This window comes from Mustelus asterias, chromosome 4, assembly GCF_964213995.1.
Source record: "Mustelus asterias chromosome 4, sMusAst1.hap1.1, whole genome shotgun sequence".
NCBI lineage: Eukaryota > Metazoa > Chordata > Chondrichthyes > Carcharhiniformes > Triakidae > Mustelus > Mustelus asterias.
The window spans coordinates 97,167,328-97,188,136 of NC_135804.1; the positions used below are offsets into that span (position 1 = coordinate 97,167,328).

Sequence of the window (20,809 nt, forward strand, 5' to 3'; positions counted from 1 at the left end):
GGGTGTTATTGAGGCCTCACCTGGAATAATGCATACAGTTTTGGTCTCCTTATCTAAAAAAGGATATAGTAACATCGGAGGCAGTCCAAAGGAGGGTTAGGCTAATTCCTGGGATGAGAGGGTTGCCTTATCAAGGGAGACTAAATGGTCTGCTTCTGTGTTCCTTGGAGTTTAGAAGAGTGAGGGGTTACCTTGCTCAAACACATAAGCTCCTAAGGGGGCTTGACAGTGTAATAGATGGTGAGATGTTTTCACTACTGGGAGGGTCTCGAATAAGGGTACATAGCAACAAGATAAAGAGCTGGTCATTCAAAACTGAGATGCATAGCAATTCCTTCTCGCAGAGATTGGTGAATCCCTGGAATTTTCTGTCCCAAAGGCTGGTGGGGGCTGGATCATTAGACGTATTGAAAGTGGTCTGGATCCAATCCCTGATTCCTTCCTCAAACCCCTCTGCTTCCCCACTTCCCTTTTTTCTTTTGACCCATATTATAAACACATCTCTATGACCAGTATTATAGAGCTCCTTCTACTATCACCTCCCATTTTTTAGGATATATTTTTCCTCTTCATTAAGAAAGTATTTTTTTCTTTCTCATTCTGTCTGTCCCTTTGTTTCTCTTATTCTTGTGTTTCCTTGGTCTCTCTCGCTCTGTGCTTATGTCCATCATTTTTCTGTTTCTCTTTTCTCCTTCTCTGTTTCACTTCTGTCTCTATCTCCTGGACTTTCCCTCTCTCGCGCGCTCTCTTTCTTTCTGTCTTTATTTCTTTGGATCATTGTGCGACAGTTGTGCTCTATCATGAAATATTAACATTCTGCTCATATTAACCGGTGAAAATGCTTCCTTAATACAGCTTTGAAGCTGTAGGTAGCCCATCTCAGAAGATGGGTCTTATGGTGTAACTGAGGACTCAAGCAGATGATCAAGGTAGAAACTTCATTGCAGCATTGAATGAGTGTTGCATTGTTGTAATCATCATCCTTTGAATGAGTTTTAGATAGATCCTGTGTGCTTCATTGGCCCAGGTTGACATAATAAACCTCATGTAAAATCAAAGCGGGAAGTTCCAGGGCCTTACGACCGCCTCAACCTACATCACCAAAGACCGATTAACAGGTCATTTATCTCATTACTGTTTGTGGGACCTTGCACTGTCCATTTGTGACTGCTGCATCTGCTATGAAATGGTGACTACAAGCAATTCATCTGGCTTTGAAGCATTTTGAAACATTTGTGGATTAAATGAGTTCTTTCCTTTTTTTCCTGTATATTGCACATGGCCAATTGCTGTAAACTTATGCTTATGCTTTCTTATTCTGGATGTGGTTATTCCCCAGTGATGGGAAATGTCTGTGGGGAGCAACAATGACTGAAGCACCTTGCTGTCCTGTATGGTTAGGTCAAGGGCTCAGACCCCTGCAGTGAGAATCAAAAGGATAGACCTGATGCTATGTGCTGCTATAATTCTCCCTTGCCTCCCGAGGCATATATGCTGCGTTATTAATGCTACAGGGCACAGGCACATGCCTACAGTGAGCAGTAACTATAAATAGATTTTGATATAATTGAAGTGACATTAAATTCCTGTTGAGCCTCCTGGGGAATTGCTCTCTCCTCAACTTGTTTTTCCCTTGTCTCTTTTCACAACAACGTTAACTATTTGTGGTTGGCGTTCATTTTGCTCTTTCTTTGTCCTCTTTTTCTTTTCTCATTATAATCTATGGAGATTGCTGAGTAAACCAGACCAAAATGTCTGAGAAATAATGACTGCTAGAGTTATTTAAAAAAAACACACACACAGGCAAGTGGGGGGAGGAAAGAGATAATGTATTCACTCTTGCATTAACCGTAATACCAAGACCAAGGGTAACAGCGAAACATTTGCATAAATATACTCTGGGGTCAATCTTACTAAACCTCAGTTACATTATACTGTACAAAACCGACTTATTTCCAATTCAGTAGACTTATTGGGGAGGGATTCACTGGCCCCGTTCACTGCGGGCGGGATTCCCAACATCCTGCTAAATCAGGCACTGGGGCTACAACGGGATTCCTATCAGGTGGCAAACTCGTCGCCATTCACCAGGCCTAACCTGCCCCACTGACCCTGATCAGCTTCCCATTCACAGTGGGCGGGAACATGATTTCATGGAAATCCCCTCTGTTCCATGTAATTAACAGGCTTAAAGCACAATTGAAAGCTCTCCTGTGATGCACCCATGCGTGTTGTCATTTCTCCTGCCCCCCCCGTCAAAAGCGAGAACTGCACTGGACGGGCTTCGGTGCAGGTCCTGACAAGCATGGACCTGGCGTGTTAAAGCCCTGAATTGGAGTCTGAGGGGGGAGGGGGATTGAGTGGGAGTCTAAGGGGGGAGGAGGATGAAGGGGGGGGGGAGTTCGGGTCACCCTCATGCCTGCATGTGTGGGCAGGGTGACACATTATTTGAGTGGTGATGGGGAGGTGCCTTTTTTGCTGAGGGGTTGGTGGTGCGCCCCTGGTCAGCAGGTGAGGAGAGCACCTTTCCTTTTTGCGTTGAGGGGGACATTTCACGAATGCAGAGTTTGGGGTGCCCTGATTTCTGAACAGCCAGGCTGACCGGCGTGAATCATAGCGTGCATTCATCAGGTGAGTGATGGATGCAAATGAATGCCAGTGGAAACACTCCGGTTTTCCCACTGGCATGGGCAGAATTCCACTCTATTTCTATGTTTATCAAAACTGTATATGTATATACACACATACATGCACACTTAATGCTGTTTCATATATACTATTCACAACAAAGAACTTTCATGTATACAGCACCTTTATGTTCTTTCATGACCACAGGACATTGCAAAGTGCCAATTAAGTACTCTTGACTTTGCTATCTGTCCAGCCAGCTGGTATGAGAAATTAGCCACTTGTGTAGAGTTGGTTGAGGGTTGGGTGTAATGGATATAAACGCAGGTCTTCGTGTCCCATTTGTACAAAGTATTTATACAACCTTTCGACTGTTATTGAACTCAGTAGCATTTTAGCTTTTTAAGAAATGGTGGATATTATCTGAAAGTGCAGCTGGTTAAGGAGCAACCTTGAAAGCAGCAGCAGTAAAGCTGAAACATCCATGTAAATGAGCACAGGCATGTAAATTCCACAACATTTTAATTATTCCATTTTCATTTATGGTTACTCAATTTTCTCTGCCTCCAATGTCTCCCCCCATCTCCTTTGAAGATGGGAACTCACATTGGCGCATGCTTCCACAGGTGTTGGATGCTCTCTGGCATTTGACACAAGACTCCTCCGCTAAACAATGACCATCAGCGGGCTTCTTTTCCCTCACAGCTGAGGCCAGCCCTAACCTGTCCTCATGTCCACGCACCGGCTATCAGATCAACCGCTGCATAGTGATCAAGAGTCTCATTTCCAACTCTTTATCACAATGGGTTAACTTGACAAAGTGTGAGCCTGAAGCTGAGGATCTTACTGACCAGTGTGACTCAGTCCCACGCCAAGGGACACAGTCTGTTTCAATCTTTTCTTTTACAAACAACCAGTTTAAATTACCAAACACACGTTGCCCGTATTACACATGACACAGAATTATAGATAAAAGAAAGTTTTACTCATTTTATTTCATGTTTAGGCAGTGAGAAAAGCCACCAGTACCAGTAGACTAATCCATGTACTGTGCTGTTTATGTATCCTTCATACTAACCAATATAAACATGGCTGAGTCACACTAACTGTTTAGTCTCTTTCTTTACTTGATCTCACAGGGTACAAAGCGCAGATCAGCAGAATCCTAATGACTCCCATTCCTGATGTTTCTCAATAGGTCTACATTTCTTTCTCATGATGCTCCATGCAAGGACAAAAGAACATATTCCTTTGGCAGAGCTTTGACTTTGCAGGTAGCACACCTGTGAAGTGCGTTTGGATGTGTTTCTACATGAAAAGCACAATAGAAATGCACCTTGTTGTTGTTGTTGTCCCCCTGATATTTTGATCACTTAACGGAACGCAGCATCTGCTAGTCCAAAGATGTGCGGGTTAGGTTGATTGGCCATGCTAAAAATTGCCCTTCGTGTCCTGAGATGTGTAGGTTAGAGGGGTTAGTGGGTAAATATGTAGGGATATGGGGGTAGGGCCTGGGTGGGATTGTGGTCGGTGCAGACTCGTTGGGCCGAATGGCCTCTTTCTGTACTGTAGGGTTTCTATGAATATCTATGAATGAACCAGCCTGGAACCTCCAGAGGGACCTTACCTCTACCTGATTCACCGAATGTGGCCTCACTGTCCCTCTTACCTCTTTGCTGCATCCAGGAAGAGCTAGGAAAGAAGAGTCATATTTGAACAAGCTTGCTGTGACAACCCTAACACAGCAGACTCTTTCGGTCAGGTGTTAATGTCATGAGAAGCCATGTGGAAGCACCTGAATGCAAACAGTTAAGCACTGGTGTCACCTTCATAGTTGCAGACAAGGAATTGGCCTTATGGGAAGTGGCTGAAGTCACGTTCCAGCAGCCGGCATATCTTGGTTGTGGTGTCTGGGGAAGAAATGCAGCTCTTACAAACATTATCAACTAAAAGGTTTGGATAGATTGTCAGTTGTCTATAGATCCAATAGCACAGGTACCGGTAATTATGGTGCTGCTGCATTCTCTTGACTTTTGTTCAGGATGGATATAAAAGTAGCCAAAGTGTGAGAAACTGAGAACTCGCGAGGGAGGTAGTGGGAGATTGGTGGGTGGTGGATGTATGGCTGGAGGAGATGGCAAAGATAGGGAAGGATGAACATTTAAATTTGAGGCAATGGAGGACTGGGCATCAGTGTAGGTCAGCAAAGATGTGGGTGATGGATGAGTAGAATGAACTTACAAAGGACAAAATACCAACTGGTGCATAGTGTGCACTACTGATACAAAAGGCTGTGCTCTTTGAGGCACACTGTTAGAGCAAAGCTGAGGGAATTTCACTCTGCATCTATCCCAGTGTTATACCTGATCCGGGACTATTTAATGCTGGTACTATTTTTTTTATTCATTCATGGGACATGGGCATCGCTGGCTGGCCAGCATTTATTGCCCATCCCTAGTTGCCCTTGGAGGGCAGTTGAGAGTCAACCACATTGCTGTGGCTCTGGAGTCACATGTAGGCCAGACCAGGTAAGGATGGCAGATTTCCTTCCCTAAAGAACATTAGTGAACCAGATGGCTTTTTACAGCAATGGTTTCATGGTCATCAGTAGATTCTTAATTCCAGATATTTTTCCTTTATTGAATTCAAATTCCATCATCTGCTGAGGTGGGATTTGAACCCAGGTCCCCAGAACATTAACTGATTTTCTGGATTAATAGTCTAGCGATAATACCACGAGGCAATCACTTCCCCTGAAAGTGGTCAAGTTCCAAAAAAAAAACACCCTTTGATTTATGAATACAAACTTTATAGGGTGGAATTTTCCAGCCCTTTCCCACAGTGGGATCTTCCGGTCCCGTCAAAGGCGAGGTTACCTGGGTGCAGGATGAGCAGGTTACCCGGGTGCAGCATGAGCGAGCCACGCAAATTGCCATAGATGTCAGCAGGATCGGTAATTCCACCAGTGGCCAATGGTGAGCTGCCTCTGCCACCGGATAACACACCGCGGCTGCATGGAAAACTCTGCTCAAGATGTTCTGATAATGTGGCAGCTTCTTTGAAACTGAATAGGCACATCTTCCCCATAGGCAGAAAATAGACAGCATCTAGTAAAGGAGAGTGTACAGACAAAACACAGACACTGTACAGTGCAGCAGTAACAACAACATGGTGGTCTTAAATCAATTGCACTGCATGCCAGAAACACCTCATCCTTTTACCAACAGCTAGCCTTAACATGGCTCCCAGCCATGTTCAGGTCAGTCATACTTCACCACATTCAATACAGCCTCTGCCAACCTGTGCAGGAACCAACAGGTTTATGTTTCTACCTACATAACAATCATATTTCTGCAGAAATGTTCTTAACTAGTCGATGTCAGTCTCCTGTCACGACCTTTCCCTGTTTACATTTCTGTCCAGTACCGTTCTCTGTCTGATGCTAATCAGAGGTGAAGATAGGTAAATTCAGCAGCTCTTCATGAGACTCAAATCGATAGAAAATGTGAGTTTCCATGGCTGCCAGAAAAAGGCAAGTCAGCCTTCAAGACAAGAGATCTACTGTATGTAATTGGCTACTGCAGTTTTGTAATGTAAAAGCACCCAGACAACTGAAACCCATGCATGCACGCCCACATACATGCATATAGTAGATCTCCACTGACTCCATGTCATTAACTGCAGCCATGAAGTACTCCCATTGTTGACACTATAATGAAGTGACCTGACCATCAAAGACTGAATTATTTTGGAATGTCACTGTCTCATGGGCTGTTGATCCTCATATTAAATTGAAGAGTGGAACCAGATCCCCTTCCTCCAGTTGTTCAGGATACCAAGAAATGGTAAAAAGGAGTAGCAGACAGCAACAAATGAAGGTTCTGGATCTTCACAAGGCTACTTCACAAAAATGAAGTCGGGGCTCCAGAGTCCGACACACACACACACACACACACATACACACACACACAGTCAAATCAATGGCGTGCAACTTTCCTGGAAACCTTCTTAGATAATCAGTCTGATATTCTAAGCCTGATTGACAGCCGTGGTTTCTTCAAAGGGAATAAGTGATCTGCAAAAGAGGAAGTGAAATCATTTAACCCCTTGAAGAAACTACAACTGGCAATCAAAGAACAAAGAAAAGTTCAGCACAGGAACAGGTCCTTCGGCCTTCCAAGCCTGTGCCGATCATGATGCCCTAACTAAAAAAAACCTTCTGCTCTTACTCGGTCTGTATCCCTCTATTGCCTCCCTATTCATGAACCCATCCAGATGCCTCTTAGATGTTGCTAATGTGCCTGCTTCCACCACATTCTCTGACAGCGCATTCCAGGCACTCACCACTCTCTGCATGAAAAACTTCCTCTGCACATCTCCCTTAATTTTCCCCTCTCACCTTGAACCTGTGCCCCCGAGTAATTGACACTTCCACCCTTGGAGAAAGCCTCTGACTATCCACCCTGTCTATGTCTCTCATAATTCTGTAGACCTCTGTCAAGTCTCTCCTCAGCCTTGACTGCTGAAATGTTTCCCACCTTGGGCATGGTACATCTAGGCAGACTCTACAACAATGAATGAATGGACACCACGTGACAATCGCCAGACAGGAGTGTTCCCTTCCAGTCGGGGAACACTTCAACATTCAGCCTCCGATCTTTGGGTAAGCGTTTTCCAAGACAGCCTTCAAGACAACGCAGAATCGCTGAGGAGAAACTGATAGCCAAGTTCCGCACGCATCAGGATGGCCTCATCCGGGATCTTGGGTTCATGTCACATTACATGTAACACTCACCATTTGGCCTGGCCTTGCAAAATCCTACTAACTGTCCTGGCCTGAGATAATTCACAAGTCTTTAACCTGTGATTATTCCTCTTTCCACTCGCATTGTCTGTAAAGGCTTGATTACATGAAAAGACTCATATTCCAACCATTATCTTGCAATTGAGCCTTTATTTATATATGCCCTGTTTGTGAACCCAACTCTCCACTCACCTGATAAGGGAGCAGCGCTCCGAAAACTCGTGATTCCAAATAAACCTGTTGGACTTTAACCTGGTGTTGTGAGACTTCTTACTGCGCCCACCTCAGTCCAATACTGGCATCTCCACATTGTGTATCCATCTAGCCAGCCCACCCCGAATCCCATGTGATTTTAGTTTTTGTACCAGTCTGCCATGTGGGACCTTGACAATCAGGCTTAGAACGTTTATTAAAATTGTGTTAGAAACATTGGGGGGGTAGTGGGGGCAGTTTCCTTCAGATACATTCAATCATGAAGAGAAGGATAAGTAAACAGCTGACTGGACGTTGAATAGGAAACCACTAAGCTGTCAATCAAAGCCTGTTTCAAAGGTCTACTTCAAATAAAAACAGTATGAATGGAATGGGGCTGAGCGAACTGCTGTGGAGAAGGCAAACCCTCCAATGAAAGTGACATCTCTTTGTCAGAGGACTTCAAAGGGGTCTATTGATATCTGCAGCTCTTGAGAGAGAAAAAGGGATATCCCCAAAGCAGAATGGATTGCAGTTGTGAATTAAAAACCTGTCGGGTATGGAGATTAAAGTGATCAGGCCATTTCACAGTGTTCACAGATGACAGGCAGGAATGAAGGTGTTAAGCAGAGAGCTGCCTGAAATCAACATAGTAAGAGTCTTACTGTGTTTACCCCAGTCCAACGCTGGCATCTCCACATCATGAAATCAACATGTCAGGGGTGATCTTCAGGTCTGTCAGGGGCAGTCTAGCCACGGGGCTCCCCATCCCAAGGCACAGTGCCAAGATCAACCTTTGATCCCAGCCCAAACTCACCCAACACCCAAGACTCTTGGGGGACCCTCCCTGTGCAGCCTCGCAGCAGCAGAGGAGCAAATGGCCACTGGATCTACCTCCGTCCAACATGCCAGGTGCACGCCAGCCATTACCAGCAAGATCACCGGGTGTATTTCCTGCTGGAAAGGTGGGTGAATAGCAGGTGGCAGCTTGACAATTTGAATGTGTTGTTTGTCATAATTTTGCGTGCGGGAATCTGACTGGGGCCGATTGGACGGGTCAGACAAATCCCGGTTGCCTTCACATTTGGCGGAAATCCCTGACAGTGCCGGAGAGTACCCGCCACCACCCCCCCCTCCCCCCCCCCCCCCCCCCCCCCGCCGCCCCCCTCCCATTCATCTTGTTTCTCTCTCTCTCTCTCTGAGAGACAGGAGACAAGAAGACAGTAAGCCAAAATATAAGGGCAAGGCATCACACGTGGCAACAAGGGTTGGACGTGAGCTGAAAAAAAAGTGACAGAGCACGAAGAAAAGGGGACATGCCCTCTCTCTGTCCGACCCCAAAAAATCTCTGAGAGAAAGTAAGCAGATTTGTAGCATGCCAGTGTCAGTGGTTACATTGTGCTGAGGGGCTCAGTTCTTTTCAGGGCTCTCCCTGAAAATGGAAATTACCTTGCTCCCAGATTGTAAACTTATAAACGATTAGCGTTTGGACCTTGGGTTACGTACAGTTACAGATACCTCATCTTCTGGTTTATAACACCTTAGCAATATGTTTGTTGCTGTAATGTTGATATCTTCACAAAGCAACATATCACCTGATTGCTGGAGAGGCCTGTTCAAATACACTGTCTAATATAATAAAAGATTAGGCAAAGACAATTTTCCACAAGTGGGATCTCAGTATTTGATAAAAAACCGTTGGTTGTGTTTGGCCTCTGCAAAAATTGATAAGATTACCACAACGGTCGTGTAAGGAATCAAGTTACGAGTTTACCAGATGGTTTGTTTAACCTCAAAGTGCTTACCAGCCGACTAAGAAAAACACACATATCTGACCCATTAAAGCGGTTAATTGTGAACTAGGGAGACATTTACAAAAATGCCCACTTATCTAGACATCTTAAAAAATATGGGCTACTCTTGTAAATGATAACTAAAACACATCGGAGCCTGCGTGTGGAACTGGAGTGAAATACCGAATTTAAACTGTTAGCTTGTGATAGCCATCTGTCTGTGTAAAACCTTAATCCAAGAAACATCAGAACATTAAGCATTGCATCCAGTCATGTAGAGCAGCAGGGATATCAGATAGTTGGGATATAATCCAGCCAGCTGCTGCACCATTCCTTTGTGGCTGTAATGGAGTCAATGTGATGATCAAAACCTATGATGTATCCACACTGGAAGAAAATTCAGCAACGTGTTGAGTCCAAACTCTTCTTTTGATTTTCTCCAATTCCCTTTCTCACCTGAAGGCATCTGGTATCCACTATAACTTTGCTCCGTTGACCTTGCTTCTTGCGTCAACCTGGAGGTTATCAACTGTCAGTGACTTCACACTCAAGCCTGGCCCTGTTCCTCACCTAGTTATCATATACAAATACTTTACAGGAGGGGTTACCAAATCGGCCTAGCCCAGGGGCTCAGAGGACAATTCTGGTCTATCCGACAACCATCTGGCCAAGATAGCAGCAGCAAACTAGAATCTAACCTGAAATCTTTTGTCCTATCCTGCTGAACAATCGGGAAGAACTTGTTCATTGAATTGCAAGGGCTGTTTCTTTGCACTTTTCCCCTCCTTCTCGTTGCTGAGGATCTGCCAAATCCAAAAGATTTTGAAACTTCAAAGTTCAAGACAAAAATACCCTTAAAATCCATGCTCTGGAAAAAGAATAATCCGGTATCATCAAAGATCCCGTCTAGAATTGGGCAATGTTGTATGTACCTGCTAGTATTGTATAACCTATAATACAACATACTCTGTATCAAGCCCTGGACTGGGAATGTTTCTATGCCTCTGGGATAAAGAAACTTGTAACAGGAAAGATTTTTTCCTAATCAAGAAACCACTGAGCATCATCAGGGGTCATTCTCCTCACTTCATAGAATCATAGAATCCTACAGTGCAGAAGGAGGCCATTCAACCCATCGAGTCTGCACCGACCACAATCCCGCCCAGGCCCTATCTCCATAACCCCTTTCATTTACCCTAGCTAGTCCCTCTGACACTAAGGGGCAATTTAGCATGACCAATCCACCTAACCACCACATCCTTGGACTGTGGGAGGAAACTGGAGCACCCAGAGGAAACCCACGCAGACCCGGGGAGAACGTGCAAACTCCGCACAGACAGTGACCCAAGCTGGGAATCGAACCTGGGTCCCTGGCGCTGTGAGGCAGCAGTGCTAACCATTGTGCCACCGTGTCGCCTGTATGTTCCCTCCACATTAGAAATTCCCCCTTCACTGGCATGACGTCACCTTGGTGAGGTTTACAACTACTTCATCACATATTATTGCAAAGTTACTTGACAATCATGTGACCATGATTGCTGTGTTAGTAATGATGTTGCAAACTTCTCAAAAGACCCTCTTTCCCAGGGGTATTGCACTAGTTGTTTATTTTTCTTCTTTTGGCCATGGCGACGTGAGTGCAAAGTATCACGACACTCAGAAAACACGAATCTTGCCGGTGAGATCTCATTTTCCCTGCCCCCCGCTCACTGGTAACACAGAGAGGTTCACCCAGAAAGATTGTGAACCTCCTTTTAATACATTAACATATAACTAAAGGGCTTCCCTGCCATATGTCCTCCCCACATTAGAAATTCCCCCTTCACTGGCATGACTTCACGCTGGTGAGGTTTACAACTATTTTTGTGAAACCAGGCGAACAGAACCCGTTGGGGGCACACAGGTAAGTATCGCCCCCTGAAAGAAAAGGGACATGCCCAGGCTGTACCCTGGCGTTGCCCCGATACTGACCAGGGCAGTGTCGGGCGCCCATCTTGCGAGCGCAACTGGGGGGATATTCCCCTTAAGTGAGGCGAGTTGCCCTTTGTGTATATGGGGGGGTGGGGGGTACGGGGAGGTGGGGGGCGGTTCCCCTTAACTGTGGGATGAGATAGTGGTTTCCCTTGTGCATATTGGGGGGGGGGGGGGTTCTCCTTATCTGTGGGGGTGGGGTAGTGGTTTCCCTTGTGTAATAGGGGGTGGTTCTCCCTATCTGTGGGGATGGGGGTGATGTATTGTTTAATCGTGGATCGGGGCACCTCTTTTAAAGGGCATGCCAATCTCGGTGCCGGCTCTATTATGGTTGGAGGGGGGGTTGCATTTGGGGTGGGGCTGCAGGGAGGGAGGAGGGGAGTCAGCAGCAAGGACTCATTCCAAAGTCAGGCACTGACTGCCTTTGAACAAGGCCTCCCCCCACCCCACCCCCCAAACCTGCAGACGTTCTGCTTTTCTACATGATGTGTCCCCAGTTGGAGTCGAAGCAGGAAGACAGCAGAGTCCCATCAAACACCCAATTAAGTGACTCCTGCCACCGAGCTTACCTTGGGGAAGTGTATTAAATACTGCCCAATGCATCACCACTGAGCCACGTCTCCAGTGAACAGAATTCACTGGATTGTGCTCAGAAGCAGGAATCCTAGCCAATTTCTTTTCCTTTCTTTAACCATGGGGGATTAAGACTAATTGTAGCAGTGCAGCAGTTATTGCAGTTGAGATGAATGACCTCATTGCTGATCGTGAATCAAACCATGGATTTTCCTTGTTGTTGACTCACTCTAGAATTATTAGAAAACCCAGAATGTTTTATTTTTAATCCTTTCAATTTTATAGCTGCGGCGAGCTTTGCATTTGCTGATTTTCCCCAATAGTCACAATTTGTGTTTTATAGTGGCGTTCACTCCAGGTGTTTCAATGAGCATGACATGTTGGCTTACATTTACTTATAATAGAAATGTTGCTTTTTTGGATAACAAAGTGAATGAACTGTTATTTTATGCGGCCCCAGTGGTTCAATACACTAACTAGTGATAATGTGCTCTACGGATCAGGAATGCCGTATTTTGATCCCAGTCGCTGTTGAATTAATTGATCTTAGCCAGAGCTACATTACTGTTGGCCTCAGTCATCTTGTGTTAAGGAAAGGACAAGTTTCACGCTACCAGTCTCTTTTTAAAAAGATGTTAATGCGTGGAGATTGAATGAGGACAAGATTAAGCTTGACATACCCTGTATTAGGAATGACGGGAGAAAATGTTAAGGGGAGAGAATATTTGTTCTCTTCCCCATGTATTTAAGCATATGGTTGTATTTAAGGGTCAATAGCAGGCAGTTATTATAATGCAGTGATATACGCTACAGGCTGGATTTCAAAGGGTCCTATGGTATTTTCTTGCGGGTGGACATTCTATTCTGTTAAAACGCCAAACTTATAACTCCTTTGATCTTTTTTTTAGATTCCAAATTGGGAAAGGCCTGGTTTTGTACCCAGAGATCGGTGACAAGCTGGATATAATCTGTCCGAAGATGAGCAATCAGGATCAGTACGAATATTACAAGCTGTACCTGGTGACCAAGGCACAGGCAGAAGCATGCAGCACTGTCCTCAATCCCCACTTGCTTGTCGCATGTAACAAACCTGATAAGGAAATAAAATTCACTATCAAATTCCAGGAGTTCAGCCCCAACTACATGGGGCTAGAGTTCGCGAGAAACCGGGATTACTTCATCATCTGTGAGTACCCATGGGGCAGGGGGCATTCTGGTTAATGTAGGATTCCCGGCAATGAAACCTCGGTCCAACCAAATCACTACCAGTTTGACAGACCAGTACATTCATCAAATAAACATTCAGCATGACTTGGAGAACATAATCCAAAAGGGCACAACTGGGTAGTAAATATTCCTGGAAACAATGATAGGGAAGGACAGAGAGGAGAAGGTATTGATTAAGGAGAACATTACGGTGCTGGAGAGAGAGGATATCCTAGCGAAGTCAAGGGCAGAATCAATTTGGTTAGAGCTAAGAAACAACAGAGGTACCAAAACGCTACCAGGTATATGTCATAGGCCACAAACTAGTGGAAAAGATATAGAGAGGCAAATTTGCAGGGGAATTACAGAAAGCTGCAGTAACTCGGGAGCAGTGATAATGGGAGACTTTAATTAGTTTAATATAAGTTAGGGTAGAAGTAGTATAAAGGGCAGAGAGAAGGAAAAGTTTTTCAAATGTGTTCAGGAGAATTTCCTTGATCAATATTTTACTGATCCAGTGAGGAAGGAGGCATTCCTACATCCAATTCTGGGGAATGAGATGGAACAAGTGTCAGTGGGGAAACATTTGGGGAACAATGCTGATAGTATCATGAGGTTTTGTTAGCTATTGAAAAGAATAAGGAGCAACCTAGAGCAATCTAACAATTGGAGAAGGGCCAATTTCAGTTGGGTGAGCACAGATCTTGCCAGGGACAACCAACATTTACTTTTGCTCCTCTCTTTTAATATACTTATATAAGCTCTTACACTCTGTTTTTATATTACTAGCTAGTTTATTCTCATTCTATTTTAATCAACTTTTTGGTTGCTCTCCCTATCTTCCTGAGTGAGCCACAAATAGGTCTTACGGAGTTTTTGTTTTCCAGTGGAATGCATTTTGGACATTTTGCATTGTTTCTTTAAATGTTTAACACTATTCATTTACAGCCAACCTTTTAATCTATTTACCCAATTTCTCTTGGTTAGTTCCTCCCTCATTCCTATGCAGTTGAGCTTTGTTTAAGGTTTTTGTTTGTGATTGGACTACATCATTTCTGAATTTCACCTGAAATTTAGTGGCATCAAGTTCACCTGAGAACGGCCTCCTAGTCACTTGACTATAATAAGTCTCACAGCTTACCAAGAATCCTCAGCTTTACAAGACCTCCACTCCAGCCAAAGCAGTAATTCATCTAAGAAACTAAAGGCCTGCTATGAAAGAGACTAAAATAACTCACTGTAAACACATTATTTTTTCTGCATCTGTATGTAATTTTAATGTGTGTGATATTGGGTGTGGGAGCCCTCACTTTAAACCACTGGGGCAGGTAATAAATAATCTTCTTTATTTTTAAATTCACAAAAGCCTGCTGCTGGAGAATATTTAAATTGGACCAAACCACTCTGAGGTTAAGAAAACTTCACAAATAAAAACACTTTGGTCACAGACAATAAGACAACACATTAATTCTGCCCGTGACATGAGTATAGTAAAGAAACAAAGGTTATGATAAGATAAGGTGCGAACGGCTATATAGCAACCATCTAAAGGCAGCATGAATAGGTTATGAAAGAAACAACAGAGTTAAAACATAAAACAAGATGGAGGTAAAGGCCTCCTGTTGCTTACCATTTTAATTCTCCAGCCTGCTCCCAATATGATCTTACTGTCCATGGCCTGCCCACAGTGTTGCAATGAAGCTTGATGATAACTCAAGGAACAGCACCTCACTTTTCAGCTTAGCTTTGTACAGCCTCTTTTCAATTCTTTTTTTTGACACTGATTTAACGTGACTAGTAAAAGAACCAGCGATGAAGTGAGGAAAGACATTTTTTACACAGCAAGTGGTTAGGATAAGGGATGCACTGTCTGGGAGTGTGTGGAGGCAGACTCAGTTGTGGACTTCAAAAAGGATTTGGATAAGTGCCGGAAGTGGTGTGGAAATAGCCGAGTTGCTCTTGCAGAGTGTTAGCACAGACTCAATGGGCTGAGTGACCTCCTTCTGTGCTTATGATCATTCGGTGGCCGGGATTTTCCGACTCTATCCCCCGCTGGAATATTCAGATCCTGCAGAAAGTCAGTGGACTTTTGGCCACGCCCGCCGTATCCCCCAGTGTGTCAACACTACGGCAGAGCCGGATTCATTTGCAATTATCTTTAAAAATGGTCACAATCATTTTGAAAATTTACAAGTGGCTTTTTGATTTTCCGACATGAAAAATGTACTAAAATAAAGTAAATCATGTTCTGATAACATTGAAAGTCCAAAGTGCCAAAATGCAAAATTTGTGCCCATTTTGAGGGTGGTGTGGAGAGTGGGTAAATACTTTTTGATGTAAATTATAATAAATGATGTTTAACTTTCTCTATTACTTTTAAAAAACAAGTCAATTAATACCTGGTTTACAGTAGCAGGAACAGAAATTTAATGGAAATATATTAAATAATGCATTGAAATGGTGTACAGAGGAAATAAAACCCTCAAGAGTTTCTTTAAACTGCTTTTCAATAGAACACTATCCCATTAACCTGACACTGCAGAATCAACCTATTTGATTTAAAACATCCAATTAGGCAACAAGATTTAGTGGTTATAACAATTTGATTTGATAATTTATTGGATCAAATGACTGAATTCTTACTCTTAAGATTACAAGATAATTGTCGGTAAGGAATGGCCTTTCAGCTCATCTTAGCTGATCCATCTAGAATATCACTCCAGTTCCCTAATTGCATCATCCAATTATTAAATGATTCTATGGTTTCATTTCATAGGAACATTGGAATTAGGAGCAGAGGTAGGCAAATTCAGGCCTTCGAACCTGCCATTCAATCAGATCATGGCTAATCTCTCCCTGGTCCCAAATCCACCTCCCCACCAATTCCCCATATCCTCTTATCCCATTTTTTATTAGAAATATATCTATCTTCTTCTTCAAGCCATTCAACGATTCAGACTCCACCGCACTATGGAGCAGTGAATTCCACAAAGTCGCCACCCTCTGCGAGAAGTAGTTTCTCCTCATCTTACTTTTAAATCTACCGCCTCTCAACCTAATATTGTATCTGTTGTTTTGTTCCTTTTCTGGATCGCTCTGTCTTAAATTAGATATTTAGTCATTTATACCTGTAGCATCTTATTCAACTCTGAGTTTAGTTTAAAGTACTTGCTTGGATCTGTTCTTTCTATACCGCTTGCTATGTTATATTCCATTATGTATAACTCTTCAAACAGCTCCTTTCAAGGCTAAATAACCCAAGGGTTGAATTATATGAGGCATAGGATTTCATGCCTATCTGGCTAAAAAAATCATTGGTTGTTACTAGGCCAGCAGTGGGATTTCCACCCCTTAGCTACAGGAAGTCCTGCATCAAAGAGCTGTCAGTCAACCAGAGACGGGCAGCTCGCCAGCAATGTGGGACAGAGGCATGTGGCACTGGTCAGGATTTGGGTAAGTAGTGTTTGGGGGCCTTGCCGGGTACAAAGCTGGCTACTGTGTGGGGGTGGGCAGTGGGGGTTGAGAGGCCAGAGGGGAAGTCAACACTGGGGGAGAAGGGGGTAAAAACTTGAGGAGGAGTCCTCTGATGGGTCAGGGGTCTTGTTAAGGAGGGACCCTCCCCTCCCCACTCTTCCCACCACCAGCAAGCAAAGAGAAACCTGCCAGGCTGGCCACGTGACCTGGGACTCGACTGCCACTGATTAAATCCCGACAGCAATAGGCTGCCCACATCAGGGTCCCAGTTGGCTCACCTGGTGATATAATTGTGATAGGGGAGGGGTGGACACTTGCTGGATTTAACAAAGTTTGCACCACCACCTCCCTCCCCCTCTCCCCTCCCCTCTCCACTCCCGTGCCTCAAACCTGCTGGTAGGGCAACATAACATCTAGCCCCAGGTATGTCCAGTTTCTCCTCACAATTCAAATCTTTAATATTGGGAGCCAGCCTTGCATGGCTTCCAATGACTGGATGTCCTCCTTATGTCTCAATGACCAAAACAGATCGCCCATACCATCATTGTGGCCTGACCAGAGCACTCTGTTGTTTCACCATGACTTTCTCTGAATGATTTTTCATCCTACACCCTGCCGCAGCCAAGTAATTGGGGCAGAGGTGGAGGCAATGTGTTTCTTGTGTGTTATCAACACTTTTCCCCTCACCAGTAACAGATACTTCTTCCCATCCTTCCCCTTGACAACAACTGAATTCCTTCTAAAACTTGAAACATTCCTCAAAAATTCAAGAAACCTTCAACACACTTGATACTGAATTTAAACGAATTAAAGAGAGGCTGTTTGAGTCCTAATAACAGAAATTGGTTTTCTTCTGAGATTCAACAGAGAGAAGGGAAGATTTTAATTATTAGAAATTTCTTTAGACAGGCGGAACTGTCTAAAGAAATTAATTCTCAGTTTTTGCCCCCCAAAAATGGTCCTACTGGCTGATCATGCCTACTAGAGAATCATAAAATGGCTGCAGGACTGAAGGCGATAATTTGGCCCGTTGTTTCCATGCTGGCTCTCTGCAAAAATAGTTCAATCAGTTTACTTCCCTGCCCTTTCCCCAGAGCCCAGTAAATGTTCTCTCTCCAATTCTCCTTTGGAGCCAGTAAGCTGTCACCATTCAGTGAATTGACTGTGGAAAAATTGAGCTTTGTCCTCTTCTATTCCACTGCCTGCTCCTATGCTGCGTGTGAACAATGTCATGCAACTATTGAGGAACCAATTATTAAAATGAGTAATTGGAATGAGTTGCAGTATTACAGGAGCTGTTTCTTCTTTGACAGACTAGAGCCTGTGACATATTAGGAATGCTTCTGAATTGTAGTAATAGTGCTGCCCACCTGAATACTCATTTGCGATTGCCACTCTCTTCCCTTGTTACCAATTTTATACTGAAGTGGATAATTTGAATAACTTAATAACAATTCTAATAACTTGGGTGCAGAGCCCTGGATATAGAATTACAAAGCTTTCCCGGGACCTCTAATTGAAACTCTTTATTTCTCTTGGTCTTTCTTTTTGCAATTTACAATCTTTTAAAATCCAGGATTGGTGTTTCTTCACAAATTCCTGTTTTGCCATGCACACGCTCCCTCTTTCTCAATCTCAATTTGTCATGTAGAAAGTGCCAGATGTTTCGCAGAGATAATGCTTTGGTTTGGTTAAGCTCATGGAAGGCATGAAATTAGATCTTCAGTCGAATTTTTTAACCATCTTGGGACAACATAGAATTTCATAGTATCCCTCCGGTACAGAAGGAGGCCATTCAGCCCATCGAGTCTGTACCAACCACAATCCCACCCATGCCCTACTTCCATAATCTCATGCGTTTACCCTACTAATCCCCCTGACACTAGGGTCAATTTAGCATGGCCAATCAACCTAACCCGCACATCTTTGGACTGTGGGAGGAAACCGGAGCACCCGGAGGAAACCCACGCAGACACGGGGTGAAAGTGCAAACTCCACACAGACAGTGACTCTAGGCTGGAACTGAACCTGGGATCTTGGCACTGTGAGGCAGCAGTGCCAACCACTGTACCACTCTGCCACCCACATATAGACTGGTAGGTGGTTGTACCACAACCATTCTCTCCCTTTGCTTTCACACTTCCCTTCTTTTTTCTCCCCTCTTGCCTCTCCCCCTCCTCACTTCCCTCTTGCCCCTGCTATTCTCCTGTCTCTCTCCTCTTATGTCCCTGTCACCCTTCCTCTTTCTGCTCTCCCTCAGTGTGCTACTTAGATGTTATCTCTGCCCCCCCCCCCCCCTCCTCTCCTCAGCTTTTAAATTGATTTTCTGCTCTTAGCTTGTCTAGGCTGTAGAACATCAAGGTGATTAGCATTGACAGCTGCCTATCGTGGTTAACAGAGTCAATCTGTCTTCGATCACTCCCTGTGTGCTTCAATGCTGGTACTGTATCTAACAAACTCAATTGCCCAGCATGTTTTATGTTTAATTGTCTTCCCGTGACAGAGGCAGAAAATAAAATTCATCAGCAACAAATTCCTAAAACTTTTAATGAGGGAAAAAAACTTTCTTTTGACAAAGGAGAAGTGGAAGGGAGAGAGAAGAGTGAGGTTTAAGGGCTGGATGCATGAAGGCATGTGAATCATCCAAGCTCCATGAAATCAGCTCCTGGATTGACTGGCACATGACATAACTTTGCCTGTTGTGGTTAAGAGCTGTCAATCCTTTGCCTAGACTCTGTTAGAGGGAATGCAGAGAAATAATGTGTTGCATTTATATGGTACCTTACTGGGTCTCTTAGAAATTTATTGTAATGTTGCTCTTAAAAGGAATCTGGAACATACTGATTTGTGTAAACAAACTGAACACTAGAATAGCCCATAAATTGGTATGACTAATCAATCTGTTTTTATTTTAATTTGTTTGATGGGCTTATTACGGTTTAGTCTTTTCTGGACACCTTTCGCATGAAGATTAGATTTTCCACAAACTGAGTCTATTATGAGGACACATTTGTGTCTTTGTACTCTGTAAGGCTAGCATAGCCTGTGGGTGACAATTAACCCTGGATCAGTTATTGGAGAAAACAATAAATGGGGAGGCAGTGGTGTAGATGGGGAAGCACTGGTGTCGTGGTATTATCACTGGACTAGTAATCCAAAGACCCAGCTTCTGGACACCTGGGTTCAAATCCCACCATGGAAAATGGTGAAATATGAATTCAGTAGAAATCTGGAATTAAAATGTCTAATGATGACTGTGAAACCATTGTCGATTGTCGTAAAAACCTATCTGTTTCGCTAATGTCCTTTAGGGAAAGAAATCTGCTATCCTTACTTGGTCTGGCCCACATGTGACTCCAGAGCCACAGGCAATGTGGTTGACTCTTAAATGCCCCCTGAGATGGCTGAGCAAGCCGCTCAGTTCAAGGGGTAATTAGGGATGGGCAATAACTGCTGCCTCAGCCAGTGACACGCACATCCCATGAACAAATATTAAAAAATGCTGGGTAGGATTTTACGGCCTCGCTCGAGCAAGATCGGAAATTCCCACCTGAGGTCAACGGACATTTCCGTTGTCTGCCCCTCGCTCCGATTCCGTGGCGGCGCGGCAGTAGAATTCCGGCGACTGAATACACTCCCTCTTCATCTTAAAGAATAGGAAGCATTATATTCCCGGACCAGTGTGGGTAAACTAAACCACACGTGAGCTATTAGGATGTTAAAGAGACAAGATAAAATAGACTGTTGCTGTTTTTAGGATTCCAAGGTACTGTTGAGTCATTTCACTTTGTCTAGAGCACTAGAACCTGAGGACATGACCTGTGCTTGATGGGAGGACAAACTCAAAATTAATCTGCAGAAATAGTATTTCAGTGAGTGAGTCATTGCTCAGTTTGAGACTGCTATTAGCAAAATGAATTCACTAAAGTCACAATGCAGAGGTTTCCATGAAACCAGGAACCAGGCAAACCCCACACATCTCCTAGAAATGGCAGGTGTCATTTTCAGTGAGGATTTCTTTCTGATAATGTTAAGATCCTATAAATAATGATGGACGTTTGTTTGCATCACTGGAGTTGGTCCAGGCACCAAATGAATTCCTTCTTCTTCCATTCCTTGACAGTACAGCCACATGTTGGTTTCCCTGCACACTTTTCATTGGTGCTTC

The 20,809-nt window shown here is 43.9% G+C and overlaps 1 protein-coding gene across 2 annotated transcripts in view; it reads left to right on the plus strand.

Annotated features, from left to right (window-relative positions):
• efnb1 (ephrin-B1) overlaps window positions 1–20,809 on the plus strand; it is a 185,197-nt gene that overhangs the window by 106,015 nt on the left and 58,373 nt on the right. For both annotated transcript variants that reach the window (XM_078211430.1, XM_078211431.1), the window contains exon 2: window positions 12,870–13,147. In XM_078211430.1, coding sequence (XP_078067556.1) covers window positions 12,870–13,147 — 278 coding nt within the window. The remainder of the gene's footprint in view (window positions 1–12,869; window positions 13,148–20,809) is intronic.